The 27,756-nt window shown below is 39.1% G+C and overlaps 1 protein-coding gene across 1 annotated transcript in view; it reads left to right on the top strand.

The window, feature by feature from the left end:
* map1ab (microtubule-associated protein 1Ab) overlaps nucleotides 1-27,756 on the top strand; it is a 91,607-nt gene that overhangs the window by 4,251 nt on the left and 59,600 nt on the right. The window contains exon 2 of the mRNA XM_023272622.3: nucleotides 3,450-3,551. Within this exon, the coding sequence (XP_023128390.2) occupies nucleotides 3,450-3,551 (102 nt within the window). The remainder of the gene's footprint in view (nucleotides 1-3,449; nucleotides 3,552-27,756) is intronic.

The following is a 27,756-nucleotide window of genomic DNA, read 5'->3' as shown; positions in this document are numbered from 1 at the left end:
AAAAACGGACTAATGAATTTGGATTAAATTTTCAGGAAAGGTCAGAAATGACATAAGGACTTAATTGATTAGATTTTGGCAGTGATGTAGCTTAAAGTCTGGATCCCCGGATTTGTTAAAGATTTCTGTATCATTGTGAGATAGTGGCACGGCACCACTGTAACTTGACAAGTAAACACTACGTCAGCTGCTTGCTGACGATCGCATGACTGTGAACCTCCCGGACTTATCGGGACTTATCATTTGGAAACGGTACAAGGAACAATTGATTAAATTGTGGGGGGGTTTCCGAGTCCCATCAATTCCTGCCACCCGCTACAAATTTAGATCACACGATGCGGTATCCATACACAACGCACACATGCATAACACCTGCCTGTGCTCACTGCAAGGTAATTTTTTATTAAATATTTCATCCATTGGAAATGATACAACGACTGAGCAACCTTGGTGGAGTACTGCTGAGTGCTTTTCTTTTCATTTATGTGCTAAAAATTTTAAATAAGCTTGAAATCATCATGTACAATATTTTCCAAATGCTCCCAAGTGTTACCACCACTGGAAAAAATGGTGACTAAACATACTATAGATATTTTACTACTTAAATTTTTAATTAATTTCCATACAAGTTGAACAACTAATGATTATTTCTGTGTTTCCAGCTTGTGGCTCTGATGCAAACTTCTCAAACTATTCCCAAACAGTTCTTGCAGTGTAGCAGGAGGTGCTGTAGTCTGCTGAAAGTACTGTTGTCATGAAGGGCTGTACATGGTCATCAGACACAAAGGTGGTACTTTAATTAGTTTAGTAATAAGTGAAGTAGAAATGAAACGTGCTTGTATACATTTCCCATAATGATTCCTATTGTCTCCAAACAGCCATTTATCTCTGAGACTGATTCCAATGTTTGAAATGTTAATCTCCACAAAGGGCACATTCACACACAGATGTTAAGGCCTCCTTCAGATCCATTATATTCCTTCTTCAGTGGATACTAACGGTAGCTTTATCATAAGGACCGCAGTGAAAACACAACAGCATGACAGTAGGACGTCATTTTTATGCGTCTGCAATGAAAGACATTTGCAGTGAATGCTAACGAATTTTAACAGTGACACAGCAACTCTGTGAATAGACTGCAGTCTGCTGTGATGGAACATTTTCTCCTCAGCTAAGGGCAAAACAAGGTCTTCAAAGTGTTTTCTTTTTTTGTGAAAGAGGAGATATCAGTGCAGGGATATGGATTTTTTTTTTAAAAATTAGAATGATTTAATTTTCTTGCTCTTGCTGAAGGAATCCACAAGTGGATAAGATGAGAGGGCAGCGTGCAATGGTTTCTGCCCTGCTGGATGAGATCTGACACAAGTTCTCTCTGAAGTTTGACTCACTGCAGCTCAGTAGGATCTGATAGAACTGCTGTGTGTGTGTGTGTGTGTGTGTGTGTGTGTGTGTGTGTGTGCGCGTGCGTGCGTGCGTGCGTGCGTGCGTGCGCGCGTGTGCGTGTGCGTGTGCGTGCGTGCGTGCGTGCGTGCGTGCGTGCGTGCGTGCGTGCGTGCGTGTGTGTGTGTGTGTGTTAAATTGAGATGCTGATCAGTTCATTACTGAGTCATTTCTATTGATGCATTATCCTCCAGTTACTTTTAATGTCAAGTGCTTATGTTGATGTTGCTTTTACTTTCACCAGACATATCTTCATGAACTGTAATATTTTATGATGATAATAATTCTTGATGATGTGGTATATGATCTAATAATAATGTAGTTAATACCCAGTGCTTTTACAATAGCAATATAACATCTGTTAAAGTTGCATTCACACACATTAGTAAGTCATTAATCTATCATTCAAACATTCCCTATTGAGTTGCTGAAGCAGATTCGATCTTAACATATTGACGTAATTATTAATTTATTACTGTTATTGTAACAGTGGTTACAGTCGCCTCCGAGAAGTATTCAAAACTCTTCACCTTTTGCATACCTTTTTGCGCCATAGATTAAAACATTTTTATTACACTTATTATTGTTGTTAGACTATTAGTCTGACCTCAGTAAATTCTGACAATGTGGAAAGACATTTTTGGATATCTTTGCTTATTTATTGAAATCAGAAACTTAACTTTTTCCATTTACAAAAGCATTCAGAGCCTTAAGTCATTGTTTTCAGCACTAGAAACAATTACAGCTTCAAATCATTTTAGTCTCGACAAGCTTTTCATTCCTGGATTTCAGCAGTTTATACAGTTCACCCTGGCAGATCCTCTCAAGCTGCGTGAGATTGGATGGGAAGTGTTTTTTTTGGGGTTCTTTTTTGTTGCTCTCAGAGTCTCAACATGTGCTATCAAAGCCATGACTGCTTCACTTATTGAACATTTTTCAACTTACCAATAATCAAAGAATATTTGATCTACTTGTCCAATATTGCCTATTCCATCCATCCATCATCTATACACCGCTTAATCCACATTAGGGTTGTGGGGGGCTGGAGTCTATCCCAGCTGACTTAGGGTGAAGGCAGGGGACACCTTGACGGGTCACCAGTTTATCACAGGACTACATATAGAGACAAACAATCACACACGGGGAGTTTCAAGCCAATCAGAGATGGTCGAGCAAAAGGCCCCAGACGATGTGGAACTACCCAGTAAGTGTTTCAAAACAAATAAGTAGAAAGTGGAGCAAAACCAGGGAATCTTAAGTGATACTAAAGTTAATGAAATATTTGCAATGAGCAAGAATGTACAAATGGGAAGATTATTCACTTGCGAATTTACAACTATACATAACATATGGTATTTATTTGGTGATACTAGATCTCTTCAACAAGTTGCATAAAATACAACAACCCAAAGCCAAAGACAGAATTTAAGATGTATTTAATCTGAACCTGGATATAAAATCCGCTCAAATTAAACATTTTTAATCAACAATTTAAAAAATAAACTTTACTTTGCATGAAAAAATTGCAAAACACACAACACTTACCGTTAGAAAATTCTTTATCATACTGTTAAAAAAGTTGGTAAGCTATGTGAAAACTACTAATTCATACTGTCTGCTTTCAACGTGCAGTAGTGAATATAAAATGCTGTTAATCTTGTGTGACCTGAGTAATGCTGTCATGAGAGAGCATGTGGTGCTGTCAATCGCAGGTCATTTTGATTATGACATTTTTCCTGCTCATTCCCCTTCCCTGCAGTCCAAACAGAGTTTAAAAATGGGCCAGAAGGTGGGAGGAAGGCGCAATGCTGCAGCAACATCTGGCAGAAGGTTGCCTCAGGTTCAGAAAAACATACGGAGAATGATGACTTGCATGATAACTTGCATGCTAAATGTGTCTCGGGATTGTCAGAAGACAGCCCAGACGGGTTTGCTAAATTTCACTAATGCTTGTCCTTCAGCGTTTCATGTTGTTGTCCTCAAGCAATCTTTCTTTTCCCTCCTGGCAGGAATTCGATGCTGGGATGTTGACCTCAAGTGCTGCGACCTTGATCAGCAACTGCAGCTTTTTATCACTCGTCACTCCGCCCACTTCTCCTCCGAGGTCAGAGGTCAGTGTGATGTTGCACTCTTTGAGCCAGAGGACCAGCGATGCCACGACAGAAATCAGTTAGACTTACACTACCAGTCAAAAGTTTGGAGACACCTTTTCATTCAGTGGTTATTATTCAATTGTTTTATACATTGGAGATTAATACTGAAGACATCACTATAAAAGAATACCATCCATCCATCCATTATCTATACACCACTTATTCCTCACTAGGGTCGCGGGGGGGGGGGGCTGGAGCCTATCCCAGCTGACTCGGGCAAAGGCAGGGGACACCCTAGACAGGTCACCAGTCTGTCGCAGGGCTACATATATAGACAATCACAATCACTCACACATTCACACCTACGGGCAATTTAGAGTAATCAATTAACCTCAGCATATTTTTGGACTGTGGGAGGAAGCCGGAGTACCCGGAGAAAACCCACGCATGCACAGAGAGAACATGCAAACTCCATGCAGAAAGATCCCAGGAAAGCCGGGACGTGAACCAGGGATCTTCTCGCTGCAAGGCGAAAGTGCTAACCACTACACCACTGTGCAGCCCATAAAAGAATACATATGGAATTATGTTGTAAACAAAAAAGTGTTAATCTTCAGTATTAATCTACAATGTAGAAAAAAAACTGAATGAGAAGGTGTGTCCAAACTTTTGACTGGTTGTGTACTTATCCAGAAAAACATTCAATACACTGTAGCTACTTTATGGAACAAAGCAACCACCAAGATGCAGCAAAAAGGCAAACTTCTCCAGTCTGTAACAACTGAATTCAACATGAATGCGATGCAAATATACACTGGTATTGTCTTCGTAAATGAAAAATGGAAGCTATAATACATTATTGTTCTGCTCTATTAACTGAAATGCTGTAGATATTCTAAGTCTGATCAACTGAAGATTCTATTGGCTGGATTGCAAAGTTTTAGTGGCTGACAAAGCTGAACTATCTTTAAGAAGAAGGCTTTCTGTGTCTTTGTTCTTTGGTACAAATGATTTCAGACCAACTGAGAGGGTTTGTGCAGTTTTCGGACGTTACATCCCAGGATTTCTGGATTTTGAATTTGTCCAAGGCTTAGTTGCTACCTCTTGGAGCAGAGAAATGTACCACCAAACCTTGAAATCATCCTTTCATCCAGAGGTAATGATAGATATTGTTTCTGCAGTGTGACAACAGGCTAAAAGTGGATTTACTTACTTGTATATCTTGAGTTAAATGAACTTTGAATGTTCTTGCCAGGCCAACATGTTCACCTTAGTAGTTTCTGCTCACTGCAGGTTTGACTACTTAACAAACATCTGCCATACTAATAGAACAAACTTAACATCTCTTTAGCTCTAACATGTAGCACTTCTAAAAACTTTCAATTTCAGCAAGTCAGATTTATGTTTAAAGCTATCTAGTTTAGTATTTATTAATCTTTTAAAAATTACAATGAATGATGAAAATATGGTTTATATGTCAACAAACTTCTTTAGCTTCTATAAATTTTTTGAATTTTTTTTTTAGTTAAGATGATTCACTAATTGATTTAGTGGATATTTATTCCGCCTGCATTGCATCAAAGCTAAACTGTGTGTATAATTACCACAGTGACTGTTCAGGGAACCATGGACCTGCGGTGTTAAGCCTGTGTGTTTGCGTGTGCGTGTGTGTGTGTGTGTGTCTGACTGTATGTGGTGCTATGAAGTTGGGCTCAGAGCCCAGGATGAACATACAATAGATGCTGAATGCGGAATTATTTCAATCACCTGCCAAGTGAAGGCCCGACTGGATCAAACACACACATAAGAGGGAAACAGACAAGCACAGGATAGATTATAACTGCACTGGTGGCAAATACTTAGCAGGAGCTGCAGTCAGCACAAAATGACACAGCATTTTTCAGTGCAATTGTTAAACGAAGCAAATGTCTTCAGAGGAAACAAAGGAATTCCTGTGAAACAACAAATGTTATTAGTAGCCTTCATCCCATCTGTTATCCAATCTGTCTTTATGGGTTGCTTTAAGAACAAACACTCCTCCACTCATTTGAACCAGTGTGAGTCGCCGATTTTTTTCATGCCTATAACTCCCTTTTTGTTAATATGACTATCGATAAAATAGTTATTAATTCCTTCACGTCTGCTATGTAAAATGTCAGGACATTGACATTTGAACTTTGAACACAGGCTGATGAGAACAAACAATTCTTTTCCTAATTTATTTTATAATTGTTGTTTGTTTGTTTTACTTCCAACGGGAACTGATTTGAGTTAATGGATCCTGATTGACTATATTCATATTGCTTTGAGAGAAGGTGTATTGATTTCTAAATGGTAGGCTGGATTTCTAAAGGCCGTATCATATCATGTAAAATAGCACAGTGGCACGGTGGCCTGATAGGACGTACTTCAAGCGTCACTGGTTAAGCGTCCAATGACTGTAGATGAAATGCTATAGCATGTTGCTGTTGGGATTAGCCGTAAACAGTTCTTTTTTGAAGAAAGATAAATTTAATCTGTGCTTTCTGCTCACTGTCTGTGCACTTTTACTTACCTGTGCCATGACTTTGTGTAACTGAGTGATAAAAAAGACATCAAAATGTACAGTGAAATGCATTAGAAGCAATAAAAGAGCATAATGAAAACACAAAGTTCGTTTGCATTAACAAACCCCGAGTGTGCCCCTCCCCTAGCAATGAAGCATGCTACTATCTATGTCTACATTGCTTTGGTGCAGGTCTCCTGAGGTAAGCTAGTCTGCTGCTGCCTAGGCTTCTTGTTACCCCCGTTTCAGCGGTTTCTGCTTGCAAGATTTCACAGTAAGAAAAAAACACACCCATGACTGTGTGTCTCTCACTACCTCCCCCTAAGAGACTAACTCTAAGTTGTCTGATTCGAACGTGTCAGGATGCACTCAGAGGCCAGTCGGGGTCCTTGTCTGGTGAAGCCTGGTCCACGACAACTGCTCTGCACATCAGCAGATTTTCCTGAGGCACTTGCCTGTAGTTCAAAATGAGTGGCTGTCCTGCCCTGCACAAACACAAACCCAACATGGATGGTGTTGTGAAGAAAACTACTAGCATGTGGTCAGTCACAGCTACAGCTACTTACTGCTGGGGATATTTATGTTTGAGGAGTTGTTTTCAGTCACATGTCCACACAGGATTTACAAATGTTCATGGACTTCCTGACTTTTGGTGGTTTGTTGAACTGCTGTGTTGCAAACAGGAAGTGATCAACTGGCCAGCTCATCGAACTGTGAATGAAACACGATTCCAAATTCACTGTTTCTAAAATGTCACTCCGTTGTTTCCAAGCAACATTTGCTGTCACAACAGTGTGTCACATTTTTGAGCTTTCTTAAACTCATACAGTCAGCACAACAGCTGTGATGTCGGATAAATCTGTGAGAATTTAGTGCTCAGACCTTTTAGTGGCGACTGAGACATTGTTTATAGGGAGGAAGTTGAGGAGAGATTCTTTATGTCTCCTTCTCTTCACTTAACACATATTCAGGAAAGCCATTTCCAGTGTAAATCATCTGTTCATTCTGACTGGTGCTCACGAACAGTTTGGTAAAGAAAAGAGGCAAAGTAGAAGTTAAATGTGTGCACCTCACTGTTGCTGATACATCCATTTGCATTGTGGTGGAGATGAAACCCAGTGTTGAACTTGGTGTAAAGCCACTGTTTTATCAAGTCTGTCAAAAAAGTTAAAAGGTTACTTAACGCTATCTGTTGCTGATGTCCTTAGTACTTAATGCTGTTTTATTCAGTGTCCTAATTTGTATTACAAGAAAAGCACTCAGAGAACGCATACTCTGCCAAGGCTGCTCAGTCGTATCATTTCCGACAGATGAAACCTTTGGGAAAAAAAATTCCTCGCGATGAGCACAGGCGTGGGTTATGCATGCGTACATTATGTACAGATACCAAATTGTGTGACTTAAATATGTAGCAGGTGGCGGGAATTGGTGAGACTTGGAAACACACCCCACAATTTAATCAATTGTTCCTTGTGTCACTTCCGACGGCTAATTCCTGAAGTCCGCAGCGGTCCATTTGTAGTAGGATTGCAATCATGTAATCATCAGTAGGCAGCTGACGTAGTGCTCACTTGTGGTCATGGTTACAGTGACGCCTATCTCACAATAGACATTTTAAACAAATCCGTGGATCCAGACTATAAGCCGCATCACTGCCAAAATCAGTTGGTCCTTTTGTCATTTTCGACCTTCCCTGAAAAAATTTCATTCAAATCCGTTGCTGACAGACAGACAGACAGACAGACAGACAGACAGACAGACAGACAGACAGACAGACAGACGCTGATCGTCACATGACTCCACCACGTTCCTTGATGGAGGAATAAGTTTGTTACTTTTTTTTTTAAATGTACATACAGTAAATTGAGCTAAAAGGTAACAGTGTGCTAATGAGGCAGATCAGTGAAAATCCCTCATCTGTTTTTCAGAGGCTTTGTGAGGTTGCTGAGGCCAGAGGACCAAGGATGGAGACTGGGAGTATTGACTACCCCTTATAACCCCCCACCTCCCTTTTTTTAGTGCAGCGCACAAGGCAAATCAATAGCACTTCAATGGAGAGCAATCCGATGGCTGCCGTGCAGAAATAGATAAGGGGATCACGTTGCTTTGGATTGATGGAAAAATTTCCATTGTGGGAAAATAGTGCTGCAGCACTCCCTGCTATCCACTCTACTTTTAGTAAATGAGGTGATAAGGTAGGAAGGGGGCTGATCGGTTTTTGTGATAAAATCTGTGAAGGTAAATAGATAGGTGTATTGATTATACTTTCTTTCTCAAATTGCTCAGGTGCTCTCTAGCTACTCTTAAATTTAGGTATTCGACTGCTGTTTAGTGTGTCCAGGGGATGTTACAAATAGCTAACCTTTCCTGGGTGAGTAAATGTTCTCAATATTCCATTCAAGAATATTTAAACATGGAATGCAATGCTTGAACATTTAAAGTTAATATCAAGAATAGATCTATTTTGGAGGAGAAAATAAGCATTTAGCTGAGCAGTAACAGAGAAATCCATTGGTTATTTTTCCTAACGAGGCCTTCAGTTCTCTATTGCCAGTTTTTTCCTCACCAAATGACTTTATGCGCTACCAGGCCTTTTGAAACACTAAAGTATTTATTTCAAATTTTCCAACAAAACTCTTCAGTATTAAATCATTGTGATGTGACATTTATCTAATAACTCTTCACAGCTTGTCCTTGATGTCTCTCTTTTTAGTCACAACTGTATTATTTTCTCTGAGGTGTCACTTAATTAAAGGGGCTGCAGTTTGTTTAAGTCTGTAGGGTCATGTTGTTTTTAAATATATAATTTCAGCCCAGGATTAGTTAACGTCAGAACTAGTCTTAAGCAATATGTTAGTAATGAGAAAACAGAAACAGTTCAGGGTTTGTCTTTCAGTTAAATTGCTGCAGGATTTTCATAAATGCTGCCAACTAACAAGGTCATCACAACAAAGTTTGGTTTATTATTCCAAATGATATTTGCAGTCTCCTTGTGACGTTGCTATCTGACTCCACGTGTAAACTAACAAGAGCATTTTAATCTATGCATGTCAGGGTGTCATTAAATTTGTAGAGTGCAACATTTCTAATCAGCAGTACCATTCAAAATCACACACGGTTCAAACATTGCTAGAATAGTTCCATTATGTCTTCAAATTTCACTGTACACTGGTTTTAATAAACATTTCCGAGGCTCTCTGTACTTGTGTCTTTTCTTCTTGTGTTGAAGCACAAGGTCACATCACAGCAATACTGGTTTTGATAGAAACAAAAAAATATTGCTGTTATTTTGCCTCAAGTGTTTTTGAGGTCGGACTTTCCTTTTACATGTATTTTTGAAAATGAAATTGATTGCCAAATTAGCATATCTGTCACTGTAGTGTTTTGCATTGCTCAAGTTCTTCAGCATTTAAAAGGAACATACTTGTGTAGTAGGTATACTGTCATGACTGCTGATTTCATATGAGACATGTAATCCTAACTAGGTAATTAACTTAATAATTTACCAACTAGCATCCCTTGCAGCCTATATTGTGTTGTTGTGACACAGCTAAAAAATAAATCTCCAAGAAACAATGAGTTTATTGAGCTAAGATCTAAAAATTATACCTAAGAGTCTCCATGGCGGTCATTTTTCATTAATGGGTCTATTCAGTAGGAGAATGATGACGCTGCTGTACAGCACAACAACCTTACAGTTAGAAACATGATCATCCCCTCTCCTTTATAGGGTTGCTGAAGGGCAATTTCTCGAACATTTGTCAGCCACGGTGAAAAGCCAGAAGAGTATGTCAGTGACCGAATGCGACATATTTGATGATATGAGTGTTGTTAACCCTCTGTAGATTTTCATGTCCTCATTAAGCTGTTCTTAGCAACCCTGTGATCAAGAAATAAAAGGTAATAAGTACAGAAGTAAAAGTGTTTTTTCCTTTTACATTATATTAGCGTCAGTTGGAGATTCTACTAGACACTTTCAAATTGATGCTGACATTTTGTGCCTAATATTTATACTGCGCTTGGCTAAAGGAAGGTCCACTTCACCTTTAAATGAACATCTCTCCATAACAAATACGATACAGTGACCTCTACTGCTGAAACTGTGTAATGCAATGATGACTTCATATTTTAACCTCAATCTGTCTGTACTCTGCTACCCTTTAAACATACACGTATAGAGCTGAGAAATTTAACAACACTCAACTGACATATTTTCTGTGGAGCAACAGCATTTATATATATATACACACACACACACACAGGCTGCCTACACAAATACCCAGGCGAGGACTGGGTGAGATAGGCTATGGATTAGTGTCAGCGATTTACTCTGATAACCCTCCCACACTAAACTCACAGGCGTGTGTTTGTCCATTTGCTTCGTGTGTGTGTGTGTGTGTGTGTGTGTGTGTGTGTGTGTGTGTGTGTGTGTGTGTGTGTGTGTGTGTGTGTGTGTGCGCGTGCGCGTGTGTGTACTTATTTGACCAAATTACCTGTGTACATGCATGTTGTTTGCTCCCAGACTCCCTAGTAATGATTAATGTGATCTTTCATTATTTATCTCTCTCACAGCTTTACTTTATATACTTGTGTTTATAGGTCACAAGCTCACATACTGAAAATAGAAAACTTGTATTGTTTTGCTGCCTGCCTATGCAGATGACGCATGGCGCACACAGTTAGTCTAAGTATATTTACACATATATAGAAATAGAAGCATATCTGTTTTGATCGATGACTAAAACACTTAAAAGAAGCCTTTAGAAAACAGTGTAGGTTCTGACCACTTGTATTAGCGTCAACAATATATATTGCACACCGTGCTATTAACCTGTCAGTGCAGGAATTTCTCTAAGATGTTTTTGAACCATATTGAACAAAGTAGTGAGGATGCCTGTTGGTTTATGGGAAACAGTCTTCAACATCCCAAAGGTCCAGAGATCCTTTGAAGTGAGATGTGAAACATCACGTCCTTCTTTCCTCTCTGACTCTCCCCTCCTCTCTTTCTAGATCTCGGTGAGGGAGATGTGGGCGGAGAGAAAGGGAAAAGTCAAAGAATCAGTGGGAATAAACTCGATGTAATCGTTACGTGTGGATCCTCCCTCCTACACACACACACACACACACACACACACACACACAGGTTGAGCTCAGTAAGATGGCTTAGTCAGACAGGAAACTCATGAAAGGCTGTAGACTTGATCCAGTCTCTAATAAGAGGCTTCCAACACTATCTGCAGTACAGGCGTTGTTTTATAATACTGCTGCTCATTCAAAAAGGCAGTCATATTGCTGAGATTACACTTTCCTCTGTCACTTTGCTTTGTCTAGATGTGACCTCTAGAAACAAGATTGCACATGCACATAAGTTAAGAGGTAAAGGGCATTTGCTGTTTAAGTAAATAATTCCAGGTTGCAGCTTTGTTAAGCATAAAAAAATCCTTATATACTGCTATTTGCGTCAGTGTAATCGTGCACACGAACAACAATTAAAAGTAATCATTCAAAGACAGGACTTTTTAGTCTGTTAGATAAATCCATTTTCCCATCATGTTTTACTAGTTTCTTTCAAGCTGACCTATGTGTAATCTGTGTGTTCAGGGAGAGTCATCTCCATGGCATCGTGTGACGTGCATGTGGTAGAGGGAGAGCTGGCCTGCGGGCACCACACAGTGATTAAAGATTCACATTCGGTGGTGGAGCCAATTTGCAGTGGTACCTGGGGAACATGCCTTTCATGACTGCTGCCATAGAGATCTCACCATCGCTGCCTGAGTGAGATGTCATTCAAAGATCCTGGCAGTGTCACAGATGAAAGGTTAAAAAGGCCTGCATGCCCTTTATCGTTATATATTGACTTGGGTCAAATAAGGCAGTGGCTGTTGGGGGATGGGCAGGACACGTGCTAAAAGTCACTAGAAGGACATGTTGTGTTTTGTCTTGTTCCATCATTGGGTGTAATTGAGCTGGATCCAGGTTTTGGCTTGAGAAATAATGATGGACCCACAGTGAAAGTGTATGAATGGAGCTCATAAACCCAGGAATATGTAAAAGCTTCATTTGTATCTGGCACACTGTGAGAGTATCTTGTTTTTGAAGCCATAATGTCTATGATTAAACAGTTCCTCATTTTACCTGCCAGTTTAAATCTGTACCTTCAAATGGGTTTGTGTTTACCATGTCCATGATATGGGTCCATATGAACACCTCTCTCCTGTAGTAATAACAACATTGTAAGTGGAATTTTTCCAAAAGTTCTGAGTTGTGGGATGTTTGCTGACATGATCAGAAATGGCCATGGAAGTTCATTTTGTGGATGGTACATAATAGATTGTAATTTTAGATGTACAGACTTGCTCCTTGTGATTTCACAAGGTCTGAGGGAAAGTGCTGTTATTCCCAATGGCCTCATGTTTTTGTAAATGCCTTCATTACTTTTGAATGTTTGTTTTGTCATTAACCAAGTGGATAAATTGTAATTTTGACATGATGATGGCACTAGATCAAAAGTTAAAATTTTGTCAAGAGATTGCTTTCCTGAATATCTGTATTTCATAGCAATCCAGTCAGTGATTAAATAAATATGAATCTCATGCAAGTCACCATAGTGATTCAGATACAGCATCCTGGGAACTTAAACATCTGTACAAAATTAGGTAGCAATCCATCTAGTACACGTTTGAAGATGTTACATAGAACAAGTAAAAACGATGAGCTGCTTATTGTGCTGAAGGGCAGGTTGGAAGATCACCAAAGTGACTACATATAAAGATGGATGAACCCACTGTGACTTCAGCTATTGGATTCCTGAGTAAAGAGGCGTGGCGTGAGTGGAGCTAAAATGGGCCATACAAACACCTCTGTCCAGTGACGTCACCCACCCGTCACTCAGAGTGGCTATGTCTTAGATACAGTTGTCACCAGTGGGTAGATTAGCTACAGAAACCAAAAGCGTTGTTTGTACCAGGATATACATGTTTATTCCTGCTGTAAAACTGGACATTTTCACATGGAAAGACTCATTTTTGGATCCATTCTCCAGTGGCCATTTGAGAAATCGCAGTTTTTGGGAATTCAGCGTTGCCTTAATGTTTTAGTCCTGCTTGGATTAATATCATGGGAGTCACGAATGTCCACATAAATTTCATAGCAGCCCTCCCAACAGTTATTTTAATCTGGATCAAGCACAAAGTTTAGTTTTTATTCTTAACTTCTCCCTTTTGTGTTGAAAAAAGAAACCGGTCCTTCCAGAGCTTGTAAATTATCATGTGAGACTCCAGAACAATGTGGCCACGTTTTCTAAACGTCACGGCAAGGAAACAGAACACCCCTTTTCCCCCACACTCTGCCTGACTGTACTGTGAGCTACTGTGAACATGGATTTATACCATAGTCACTGCTTGTACTGCCTTGGCTGAGGGTCCATATCAAATATTTATGTGGCTCCAACTACTAAATGCATGGCTTTAGGTCAAAAAGGTGTAAATCTGTCTGTGAAAATTTAATGTAATTGCAGACGTGAGAGAATGAGGAGAAGAATTTTACATTAGAGAGTGTAGAATTCCAACGTAAACCTATAATTTGATACTGAAACAAAGTGTTTTACAATTGTGACAGTGCACTCAGTTGTAAGTTTATTTGGTATTTTTAGCTACAATTAAAATAGCCTAATAGTGGTAGCACTCTAATCATTAGTTTCCATCAAAACTGTACTTAAAGTGTTTTATTTGACTATATCTCACTGAAATAAATGGTTTGGCTGACTCGGCTGCCAACCCATTTATTTTGGTTTGCAGGCGACTGTGAAGCAGCCGGGATGAGAGTCAGCACCACCAAGTCTGACTCCATAGTTCTCTGCTGGAAACCGCTCGATTGCTCCCTCTGGTTTGGTGGTGAGTTGCTGGCCAGGAAAAACAGTTTAAGTGTCTCGGGAAGTTGTTCATGAGGTTAAATGGAACATGAGGTAGATGGAGGACTGGGACAGTGTCATCAGTAATGCTGGGCTCAGCCTTAGAGACCTCTGGAGAGGAACTCAGAGGAGAGTTGCTGCTCCTTCGAGTCAAAAATCCATCTGAAGTGGTTTGGGTATCTGATGTCTCCAGGGTGCCTTCCTTTAGAGGTGTTTTGGGCACACCCAACTGGTAGGACACCTCAGGCTAGAGCCAGAACGTCCTGGAGGGAAGGACATGTCTCATCTGGCCTGGAAACTTCTTGGCATGCCCCAGGAAGAACTGGAAAATGTTGGTGGGAAGAGAGACATCTGGAATGCGGTCACAATGACCTGACTCTGGATAAGTGGAAGAAAATGGATAGATTGATGGATAAATTAGTTGAACAAAATGATAGAGACATCCATCAGCCTCCTTTAAAATGATCTCTCTACTGTTCAAAACCTCCCCCCAAAGCGGCAAAATAATAAAAATGCATCTAAAACTGTTTCAACAACTGCTTTTAATGGAGTTACTAGTAGTACCTAAGAAGCTCCCTAAGCATCCTTCTGTTATCTGAAAGCAGCTGATGGGGTTTGATGAGCAAGTGTACCACTAACAAACACTGTAACATCTTCTGTCTTGTATTTCCCTCCCAAATAATCCTCAAAGGCATTTGATTTTTTTTCTGGTTTCTAACTCACTGACTACTTATGAAAAACAGTCCTGGTACTTTGGTTATCGGTGGCCATCTGCTAGTGCTCAATCTGCTCTGACGTATTAGCATTGAGCTTCTAATCATTACTTCAAAAGTTCATCACGTGGTCAATCTTCCATAAAACCTAGTCTTTAAAAGTAGAATGAGAGGATAGAGAACTTTTCTACTTTGTGAAGGTGTGTGCACATACTTGGGCTGTAGTCGTATCTCACTTTCCATTGTGTCCATTCCCCGCTCCCCAATCTTCCTTTACTTGCTGTAATATGTGCTTATCTGAAAGGGAAGAAAAACACTTCTATCGCTCCACTAAGCTCTAGTTTCTGTTGCACTTTTTTTCTCGCTCCATCATTCCCGGTTTAAGTCGATAAATTTACACCCAAAATCTGAGTAGTCTTTAATTGCTGTTAAAATCCCTTCTATCTTTACTCGGTTCTTGCATTATTTCTTTCCCTCTCTACCATGATTGCTGCAGGCCACTTCAATATTTGCACGTAGCTCTGAACTTTAAAACTCATTAGTTTCTTGTAAGGTTGGAGTTCTAGGATCCGATTTCATTCATATTGAAAGGTTCTTAGCATTTTTGAATGTGGAAGTGAGAGGGAAGGTCACATATGAAGGTGCTGTCCATTTAGCAGCTCTAATCACGCAAGCATTCATTCTGCTTGTGTGTACTGAAAAAGCTCAGACACCAGAAGTCCAGGTCATGACCTTTAGCTACACATTCTTATCATCATCTCGTATCAGATCATTTAGCTATCAGCATTTCTTTCAATTGTTCAGTGAGGGTTTGCAGACAATGTCTGTAGTTTTCCACCCACCAAAAATATGACCTCCACTGTCTCACACTAATATGTGTAAAAGCTATGTTGTTCCACAGTGCAAAAAAATGTTTTAGTTTCACAATAAAGGCTCTACAATTGTGAGATGTCTATGCATTTTTTATTATTGTTATTATTTTCTGTTGGCCTGCATCCACCATCATGTCACTTGTAAGTTTTTCATCCTGGACTTGTGAGTTTCTTTCACTTTGCACATAAAAAGAGCAACTCAGCTCACACTGGATGATTGGGTGGTGGCATTAACCACACACCGATCTTTCCCCCGGGAGGCTGGAGTTTGAGTCCATTGTTGCAGTTTCTGTTGCAGTTTATTTTTAGTCATTGCTTTCTGCCTATTTCAGTTGCTTTTTGCTTTGATTTGTGCTACAAAACTACTTGGTTAGCTTTAAGGTAAAAGATCATGGTTTTGTGGACCAATACAGCTAAAGCATATTTTCTTATGAGAATAGACTGCATAATAAATGAATGCACCAATGGATATGCTAAAAACAGCTGAAATATTCAGTTACACAGATGATTAAATTTTCCATGGTTGGTTCACGTATACACTACTGTTCAAAAGTTTGGGGTCACCCAGACAATTTCATGTTTTCCATGAAATCTCACACTAATATTTATGTGCTAACATAATTGCGCAAAGGTTTTGTAATCATCAATTAGCCTTTCAGTTAGCAATTAGCTAACACAATGTAGCATTAGAACACAGGAGTGATGGTTGCTGGAAATGTTCCTCTGTACCCCTATGGAGATATTCCATTAAAAATCAGCTTTTTCCAGCTAGAATAGTCATTTACCACATTAACAATGTCTAGACTGTATTTATGACTAATTTGTTATCGTCATTGAAAAAAACAACAACAAACTTTTCTTTCAAAAATGAGGACATTTCTAAGTGACCCCACACTTTTGAACAGTAGTATATATAAGTTTGGTATTTCCCAAATACCTGGAAAAGAAGGCCAGATGGACTATTAATTTGTGTTCCCTCTGAGCTTTCCTGTAGACACTGAAGGTCTTAAGGATGGCTTGTGTAAGTTTTTGGAGTTGACTTTTTTTAATATAGTATACCTGATTTTCTTTACTAACATGGAATGTTTGTATGTTGTATTTCTAAGGCCACACAGGAAACAAAGACTCATCTAAAAACTTTGCTGTTTCTCATGTTTATGGCACCATTGTTCTTTCCTGTTCCCGTCACCAATCACCTCCTGCTTCTAAAATAGTTTTTTCCTCTATCAGTCTTTGTGGATGGCAGGAAGGGGACATTTTCATTACTGTTAAGCTCTGCTAGATTGCCTTGAAGAAATCGATTGAGCACAGTTGCAGCAGAAGTTATGGTTGGGAAGCTCAAAGCTCTTTTCCCCAGTGCCAGTATTCTGTGTCACCTCCATATTTCCACTGCTGATGTTTAGAATGCCTAAAGTGCGACTTTTTCCCCCCTTCCCTCATGTAGACTTGCACAATTATATGACGGCAATTAGTCAAAGAAAAATCGAAAACACACTTCTGACTCCTGCACTTTCCAGATTGCATGAGGTGGCTATTTTTTATTGAGCTCCTGTTGGCTTCTTAAACAAACAGCTCTGGTGCTGTGGAGAATCCCAGTGAGCAAAATGTTATGACTAAAAGGTTCCCATTTTTCAATTCCTGCGCAATAGCTTAGCTTGCTGCAAATTAGCAAAATACAGCAAAAATCTGTTTGTTTGACAGCATTTTGCAGTGTTGGTGTCAGAACATGGACCTGGCATGTAGATGTACCAGGATTCATCACATATGAGACACAAACAGTGCAGAACTTCAAAGTTTTTATTACACAATTAACGTCTTACCCTTCATTGTCCTCAGTAGCACTCTCTATTCTATTTACTAGGAAGCTTTTAATTTAGATTGAATATTTTTTCTGCAAACTGTGCTACAATGTCACGTACAGTGCACATTCTTTATCAGCTTGTTCTGAGCATTTGTTGATCAGTGCGCTTAGCGACATGGATGGTTGATTAATCAGAAGAGTGACAAAACTTAATCTGCTACTATACTAATCTGCTTGGCTGTTTGAATAATTAATGACTTCTGTAATTTTGTACTCAAAATGTTTTGCTCGAGCTTCTCAAAAGTGGACATTAATGCCTTCCTTTTCATGTGAGACAGTTAACTGAGTTTTGGTCTATTTTTTGAAGAAAACTGTGAAATTGTAACGTGCAATTTTAGAAACAGTTTATTACATTAAATAAAACAATTGATTAGTTAATGTAGTCTGATTAATGGATAATAGTAACAATCTTAATGATTATACCATGTACTTTTCCCAAAGTAGTGATAAGAAAAAAATACACTGATAAAAGTATTACACTGACAACTAGAAAAACACTCAGAGAGTGCAGTACTCCACCAAGGTTGTTCATTCCCTCATATGGCATTGTCAGAAATGCAGCATTTTTTTATTTTTTATTTTTGTAAATGCAGGATTTGTTTATTAGTTGTTAATGATCAGAAATCACAGCACCATAGAATGTGGCCATTTAATATAGACACACACACACACACACAACACCCGCCAATAAATAAATAAGCATATTTTATTTTACCTGTAAAAGTACAATTAGTAAAGTCTAAATTTGGTGCAAATGTTTTATCTTAGTTAGAAACACCATCTCATATTCACTGATCATCTTCATCATAGCCCCAGTATCACTTAATTTTGCTGTGTAATAGCATCCTGACCCTCAGTGTGACACAGCAGTTCTGTTCTCTCACCTTGTCGCAGCAGTAAGAGGAGGATGGGTGTGTGTGGACTCACTTCTGGGACACTCTAACCTTCCTAAACAGACCTGCTGACAACATACACACATTCCCAATCTTTGTTCTCTTACAAAGTAAGATGTAAATACTGTATGTTTTCTGTACGTTCACACTTGTGCGGAGACACAGACACAATCTGTTTTATAAATCCAGTGTCAGCTTTCGTTATAATGGCGTCTGAAGAGCTGCCGGTTTCCATTTCTTTGGCCCTGAGTTGAACCGGTATGGAAGGCCACTTGTGCTGAGTTGACTTCTTTGTTTCTGCCTCTCTGCACATCATCTTGTCTTGTGCTTTCTAGTAAAACACTCCCTGGTGCCTGCAGGCAGTGAGTGAGACCAAGACTTTGCAAGTGCCACTGGCTTCTGTCGGTTAGTGGAACATTAAAATTTAATGTTTGTTTCTCGTATTCGTGTTGCTAGCAAGTTCAACTGACTTGTTCATTCAGGATCATTCCCACACGAATACTGATGCGGAAGCTAAACGCTAACTGCCACCATCCATGAGCTCATTAACAGCTAACGCACATTTGTAATCATTTCATCAGCTGTCTAAGAACATGAGTTGTCAAGGGGGAGTAGGAGGTTATTTTGGGCCTTTCTTACTGCAGAACTAAAAATCTTACTGTTCCTTTTTACTGCGTAGGCTGTAAGTGAATTTGCAGAACTAGGATAGGACAGACATTAAGCCTAAATTAATTGTAAAACACTACATTGTTGTTTGATGTCCATGGACATAAAATCCTACGGAAACTAGAAGGGCACTTGGAGAGCATCTGCCAAGGCCAAGAACTGGTCCCACAACCAAAATGTAATCAAAATTTTGTGTTCTTCTTTTACCTGCACTCCACCTTTACATCAAGTTTCATGAAATACAGCAGACTAGTAAATGGCACAAAAAACGTATCTCTGCCAGGGAAAAAAACATTAGACTCTGAGTCAATTTTAAGTGAATTTGGGATCCTATTTGCAACAGTGACGGTTTAAGTTTTCTTCTAGTATGTGAAAGCGACAGCTTCAGGGGTTGAGAAAAGGCCCAAACTGCAGTTCCTCGAATGACCACTTGAGGCTGCTTCAAAAGCGAGTCAATCTCCATAAACCCCCATGGTAAAATCTCCAACTTTACAGCAGGAATAAGCATATTTACATCCTGGTACAAAAAACTGTTTTGGTCTCTGTAGCTATTTCCCCATTCATGACAACTGTAAATGGGAAACCAAAACTGAGGCCCATTGGTAATGTAGTATTTATAGCCATTTGGCATGCTAAACTAGAGAATAAAAAACAACCAAGCAAACTTAACTTAAAGCCATTCAATTTTTACTGTTTCTGTTTTTGTTTTTCTCTGTGGGGAACCAGTTGTTCACCTCTGTAAGAAAACAAATCCAAATAGATCTGAATAAAAATAGGTCACACTTCTTGAATTTCCCTCAGGATTAATAAAATATCTATCTATCTACCTATCTATCTATCTACCTATCTACCTATCTATCTATCTATCTATCTATCTATCTATCTATCTATCTACCTATCTATCTATCTATCTATCTATCTATCTATCTATCTATCTATCATCTATCTATCTATCTATCTATCTATCTATCTATCTATCTATCTATCTATCTATCTATCTATCTATCTATCTATCTATCTATCTATCTACATGCCACTGCTAATGCAGTAAAAGTCTAATGCAGGAGCCTCCAATTAATTGTTTTCATTAAGATTAATAGATGCATTTAAGTACTTGCGCATAGTGGATTTATAAACACACTGTAGCAGTAAAGGGGAGAATAGATCAAGTCATACACAGATTCACATTATGTAGCTCCGCAAACCTTTGCTGTCATATTAACCAGCTTAGGTGATGATATTTCACTTTTGTGAGGTTCCTTACAATTTACATTTGAATCTGTAATGCTCAGATGTGTATAGATGCTCCACTGGGTGCTGAATGAACATGAGTAAATCTACAACTGTGATGCTAATCCAACAGTGCTTAAACTGCAGCGTCATCATGGACTGCTCCTCTGTAATCTCTTTGAGATGCTTCAACCACAAGCCTGACCCCTTCCCACATGGACAGAAGCAACTATTTAATTTTGTTATGATTTAATCTCCAAGTTGAATTTCTAACTTAAAAACATTAATGTTGGCTTTTTGCCAGAATTTATTTTTTACGACCGGCCCTGGACAGCTAAATGAAGAAAGCAAACAGGAGCATAACAGACAACAGCTGAAAGTTCTCCTTCAGGTAAAACGTGTTGTTTTGGCTTTACTTTTTGGGAATCTTGTGAACTCATCATGAATGAATGAGGTCTGACTTTGCTAACTTTGATCTATGTACCTATAAGAATAGTTTTAATGCTCTGCAGGCTAGTTTTTGAACTCTCTTTATTGTGTTGTATTGCAGTTACAGGGAGTCTTACTCAGTGTTATTTTGAATGAATCTTTCCAATCCTTCATAAGTCCTCTTTGGCAACAATAAAACTCCTAATTGCAGAAGTGATGCAGCATTCAACAGGCTGATATTCAGCTCGATGAGTCATCCAGTTTTTTTGTAGCTCTCTTGACATTTCGTTTAGTTGTCATGCTATCGTGGCAACAGGAGGAACACATCACTAACGTTTTTTTTTTTAAATACGGAACTCAGACATGCAGCCTCCTAACATTCAGGAACAAATTTAACTTTATTGTTTGAATGCTACACATTCATCATTAATGCAAATTGCAGGGCAGGTTGACTTGACCTGGCTGAGGAAGTGAGACAGAAAGAAAAAGAGACAGAGACTAAGTAGCAGCGAGAAGAAGAGAGAGAGAGAGGGAGGGAGGGAGGCATCCTTCCAAAGTGGCTCATTGCGTCATACATTATTGAAGCAGCTGCTGAATTATGCAAAGCTTTGATATTGATCCCAGGGCTTGCCATCACTGCAGTCTGAGAGATAGAAAGAGAGCGAGTGAGGGAGAAGGAAGAAGAGAAGGAACAAGTGAGGAAAAGTAAGATTGGGAAAATCAGTAAAAGAGGAGGAGACATGCATACTAGGGAAGGGATTTCCAAGAGATAAAGGTGGTGAGATGGAAAGAAAAAGACATCGAGAAAGAGACAAGGGTATAACCCATTAAAAACAAAGTAAGAAAGAGATGAAGACGCACTGGGATGTCCATATGGAATGTGACAACAGGAACACATTCTGCATTCATGAGTTCATTTCCCACCTTGATGACAAATTTGTTTTTCATGAATAAGAATAGCACCTACAGTTGAGGAGTTCATTCAGAAGTAGGAGGACTAAGAAGTCACTTCAGAGGGAACACACAGAGAGAAAGGTTTGGGGAATATACTGCATCTGTGGAAACGGTGCTTTTGTGCTCCATACATCATGAAAGGCATCTCTAGAGGGCCAACCAATATGTAGTCTTAGCAGCAAACCTTAGCAAACACCAGTGTCCATCAAGAATCGGTTGTAAATGCTCCGTCTTTCCATCATTCAATGTCCCACAGTCAACACACATGAAGATGATCTCCAAGTGGCTCGAGTGTTTTTCCTGTTAATGTGTCGAATGAGGTAAAATGAGACTTTCAGTTCGTTACTGCAGTCAGAAGCATTGATGTTTAACGGCACAATGTTTGAAACTGATGCAATGTTTAACACCATCTGCCCCAATATATTTTTCTCTACTGATCAAACGAACGCCTCCTGATGGAGCAGTCAGGCAGTGACAGTACAGCCTCAGCATGGAGGGAAACAGCTCGATCACAGCAGGCCATGCACTAAGTCTCCTTTTGAAAGACTAGAATCTCACTAGGACTGATGCTTTGCCAGTGTAGGCTTCTAGTTTATCAAACTAATATTTGATTGTGTTCAACAAGTTTACAGAAACTGCAAATCCGTCCATTATCTATATACCGCTTAATCCTCATTCGGTCGCAGGGGGGGGATGGAGTCTATACCAGCTGACTTAGATTGAATGCAATGGACATCCTGGACAGGTCACCAGTCTATCACAGGGCTACACGTAGAGACAAATAAGCACACCCACATTCACACCTATAGACAATTTAGAATCACCAATTAACCTCAGCATGTTTTTAGGCTGTGGGAGGAAGCCGGAAAACCTGGTGAAAACCCACGCATGTGCATACAAACTCCATGCAGAAACATCCCAGTCCCAGGCCAGGACACGAACTGGGAATCTTCTAGCTGCAAGGCAACAGTACAGTCCGAACTGCAAATCAAGACTGAGGAGTCTGTTGATGCAAAGATAGTTTTCTAGTTCAATAAGCTATGAAAAAGTGTCCTGAAAATAGGCTGTATGGATGTAGCTACTATGTTGTCTCCCATTTGAAATCCTCAAGTTTAGCAGTCTGGCCATCACCATCTTGATCTTATGAAACCAAACATGACAAGTGAGGGATGAATCTGACTGGGAACTCAAGAACACTACACAAACCCATACAGTAGTGACCTGTGAAAAACAAGGTAGCCCCGGCCTAATTTAATGGCACCGTGATTCAGATATGCTGTATTCAACAAGGCTCAGTGGTTGCGTAATGGCTAGAAGATCCCCTGTTCACATCCCGGTCTGGAATCTTTCTGTTTGGAGTTCGCATGTTCTCCCTGTGCATGTGTGAGTTTTCTCCAGGTTCTCCAACTTCCTCTGTGGGATTCAGGCACATAAATCAAGCTTCAGTTTGGACTGCAGCAGGAATGTACAGTAACTGTAACATAACTAGCTACCAAATCCAATCTGGCTCCTGTACTGACAAATTTATTTCTTCAGAGTTGATCACAATCCTTTAATAATCAAGCTGGAGCATAACTTGAAATAAAATGCTTGTTGGCTGTATGTTTTGCAAACTCACAACTTGGTATGTGCCTCAAAAATCCCCAATCTCCCAAACTCCTACTAACACTGCAAGATGACCTCTGTTAGACAATAAAAAAAAAAAAAACACAAAAAACACAAAAACGTTAAATTGTAGTAATTTATAGTTATATACAAAAACTTTTGGGGAGAGCTACAGCAGACATATATGCACTGCTGCACAAAATTTGACACATACACGTATGACTAAGCTGCTTCGTTGCCAAGAGCAGGAAGGAATATCTTGGTCGAAGCTGCAGCCTTGTGAATACAGAGGTTTATCAGGCAGCCTTCTAGCTCCTCTGATTGGCGGTTTAGGTGAGCAGGCGGGGCATAGTATCTGCTGAATGGACACTGGTGATTTGATCAGCTGACAGGATTTATTCCAAAGAAGATAGAGAGATAGATGGTGTGTGTGTATGTGTGTGTGTGCGTGCGTGCGTGCGTGCATGTGTGTGCGCGTGTGTGCATGTTGCGTGTGTGTAAAGGGCCATTGAAATGTTAGATGAAACAGCTGATGCAGTGTACTTGGGACACCAGTTTTTTTTTAATGCATGTGTTTATTAGATTTTTTTATTTGCAAATTACAGCAAATCAAGAAGCCAAATGCTATTGCATGCAATAATGCAAACTTTTCCTCCCTATCCTCCCTCCCATCCCCTCTTCCCCTCACCAGATAAGTATAAGAAAAACATGTTAAAAAAATAAAAATAAGATGGAATTAAAGCTAACAAAAAAAATACAAGACCTTCGATATGGTTGCAGTATGTACATACCCGCATGTACACAGATACACATATATATGCACACTTTCACTTTAATTATATAGACAAACACCAGACAGTTGTCTAATATGGACTGATGCTGTCTGAGGTTCACACACACAAACACCTCGAACAAGAATGGTCAAGACTGCAAACATTAAGCACTTAAATACACAGCACATGAGCACGATCATCCATAACAGCTTACAAAGCAAATACCGTCCTCGTTACTGGAGAGTAAACATTGATATCCTTTATTATTATAATTACTTTGACACTATTTTTGTTATAGAGAATGATGGACTGAGGAAGAGGGTGGAGAAAGGTATAAAACTGTGAGAAGAGAATAAAAATGTGAGAGAGGAAGGACGGGCTGCTCTTGGTTGTCACACAAGGTTACTCAGCAACTAAATATAAACTTATCAGTGTTGTGGGTGGACATTATGCACACAGCATTATGATCAGGCCTGCTCAGATCAGACTACAGCACTGTTGTGCATTATATTTTTCATTAGTGCTGTGTCCATCGATGGAGAGATACCAATACTTCCAATACCAATATTTCTATCCTGAGATCAATTCCAATATTAACCTTCTAAACCCCCAAACCAGCCAGCTGAATATTATCATTTTAAAAATTGTCTAAATGAAACCATTTTCAGAGCCAGAAACTGAACTTTCAGCTTTCTGTTGGTTCTTAAACACATCATTGTCGCGCAAACTTCTCTCAGGAAAATGAATTAAATCTCAGGTTAAAATTGTGATAAAGCATCAAACTTACATAATTCTATATGTCTCTCTTTTTTGGTGCCCTAAATAAAATAGTTTTCTCTAACTAAATGCTGTAAAAAAAAAAAAAAAAAAAAAATAAAAAATTCTGTGCTCCTCGGTGCAACCATAAAGCCATGACGGATTCAACTGTGACCAGTTCATGTGAAAAAATATTCTTTGTTTTTTTCAGAGAGGAGCTGACAAGAGAGATTGAGTAGAAAATAAAAACATACTTAACTTACTTATTTAATGAATAAAGCATGGCTCAGACACAGTGGACAGGGGAGCCGCAATTTGTTGTAAGATACATTCAGCATGAGGAAATATCTTTCTAGAGTTTAAATCCAGAGTAGTATGAAAAATAACTTTTTTAAAAGAGATTACAAAAATATAAATAGGCCTTCTAAAATAGCCAATCAATAAAATGTAGAGTCCCCATGTTGTATTTTCAATATTTGTAAAAAATAAATAAAATAAATAATCAAAGAATTTCAGTATTAATTTTGGTGGGTGTTTTTTATGACTTTTAACATCCCTCCTAATAGTCATGGTTGTGTTGTTTCCCTAAAGGTTATATTGCAGTGAAAAATGAGCCCACAGTGAGAGACAATGTGCACAGAAAGTGTACCAGGTTTAAAGGGTTAATTTTAAAAAAATCAATATATAAACTCACTTATTGTGGATTTTATCATGACCAAGAGACACGCTAGATAGTAAATACGCTACCAGCAGGATGTCGTTTAAACAGTATCAGTAAATAGCAACTACTTCTCCTTCCACCTGTCATAGTCGTATGTGAACTACAGTTGTATAAATGGCGCGAGCCACCGAAGCCAGTCTGGAGAGGAGAAGAAAGGTGCTACTAGAGCAAGACGGGCTTTTATCACTGAGTTCTTTGCCAGTCGCAACCTCATCAAGGTACAGAGAGAGACAGAGTTTTGCCATGACAACATTTATCACTGACTATGGGAAAGTGATTCACATCTATCTAGGCTTCAGTTTGTCTGTTGATATTCAAACACCAGGAGTTCAATGTTTCCCTGTTTTATTCAAATTAATATATATAAATGTGACAGTGAAATAAGTAAATAGCTGACAGCTAACAGATTATTGACTCATTTATATATTCATTATGGCTTTTATTCATTATATTATGAATTTTACTGGCATTTTTTGACAATTTGAATAACTGGAAATTAATATAAAACAGCAAATCGATGTAACCTGTTGATTCCTCTCCTCTTCTACAGAGTTTACTTTGAAAGATTCCACACATGCCTAAAGCTAAACAGGATTTAGCAAGCAGTGCAGGGAAACTCGATCAGTCAGTTTTTCCCGGTGTGTCTGTATTTAGATGATTTACCTTCTATTTGATTGAAAAGGAACTCAGCGGTTATCTCTTTAAGACGGATGATGCAAAACTAAGAGCTGCTAAAATCTATGCTACTGACTGAAGAATTATATCTGTTTGCAATATTCAACATGTCACCCCTAAACCACTGGCAGCTATGAAAGAATCTGGCTGTAGAAAATTCAGCCACAAGTGTGTTATTGGGCAGTAAGACCAGGCTCAAACTGTTCCAGTTCATAGTAAAGATGTTGGGTGGGGTTGAGGAGAGGTCTCTATGCAGCAAACCAAATACCTCCCATCATATGTGAAACCCATGTCTTTATAGATCTGACTTTCTGCATGATGTTACAGGAGAAGAACTGTTGGTATAAAATTATATAGCGTTGTTGTAGCATTAGGATATTTCAGAATGGGACATGTCTAGTCCAAAACCATACTGAAAAATATATAAACATAGAAAGTCGTATTTTATGAAATTCTGCCGTTTGTTTTATACATGAGGTGTAAATATTTGTTGTTCCAACACAGCCTCTAAAGCAGGGGTGTCAAACATAAGGCCCACCAGAGGGTCCAATCTGGCCCCTGGGATGACTTTGCAAAATGTAAAAATTACAGAGGTGAAAATGAATACCTCCTATGAAAATATGTAAAGACACTGAACATTGTGCAATATGATGTCAGTCAGCAGCTTCAGTATGACTGAGTTTGGTTTGGTGGAATCCTATTGTTGATGCACTGCCACAACTTTTATGCATTTTTTGTGCACCTTCTTCCTTAATAGTACCCACTTTAATTTGTGTGCTGTGGTGTCTAAGGATTACTACACAGATGTGGAAATGAATGGGAATTTAAAATAATTTCTAGATCTTGACAAGTTGTAAAATACTGTATTGTTCAGTTCCAGATTCCAGATACCTAAATGTTTTGTGCCTTTGTAGACCCACTGTGATCTGTAAGTTGTGACACACAAGTTATAAACTGAGGTTTAATATTGTTGAAATTTCACTTATTTTCCTTAAGAAATTTCAGGTTGTTCATAATGTTTCATAAAAAGAGAGTTCATTAAATGTGAACAGTGTCAGAATGTACTTTTTTACACTAAAACACTGGGACAAATTTGGAGTTGTAGTTATTTCTAGGTTATTATGCTCTGATTTTACTGATCTGGCCTGCTTGAGATCAAATTGGGCTGAATGTGGCCCCTGAACTAAAATGAGTTTGACATCCCTGCTCTACAGCAACATGCAGCAACCAAATACGCACTATGTTGGAAATGATCATTTGCAGATGGTGAGTCTGGTCAAAGACCAGAAATCTCAAGTTAGTAACGAGTCACACACACTTAATGAGTTGTTGATGCTGCTTGTGGAATGTTGTCTCCTTGAAGAACTTGGTGAAGTTGGTGGAAATTTTGGGACACAGGGTGACGTTGTTGGACACGTCCATCCAGCACATCTGTTGTGTACCAGGCTGGCTGAGTGAATTCTTAGATGATAAATGGTAGAGCTGTGAACATTCAAATACCTGACTACAGCCCATAGCTGACATGTAGCATCCCTCAGTGGTATTGTGTCATCAGAATATAACTGCACTTTTTGTAATCACTGATCAAAGGAGTGTCTGTGTACCATTTGAAGGCATACTT

Source organism: Amphiprion ocellaris, chromosome 3, assembly GCF_022539595.1.
Source record: "Amphiprion ocellaris isolate individual 3 ecotype Okinawa chromosome 3, ASM2253959v1, whole genome shotgun sequence".
NCBI classification, from domain to species: Eukaryota; Metazoa; Chordata; class Actinopteri; family Pomacentridae; genus Amphiprion; species Amphiprion ocellaris.
The sequence above is the reverse complement of the archived record's forward strand: the minus strand, read 5'-3'. Positions and strand labels throughout refer to the sequence as shown.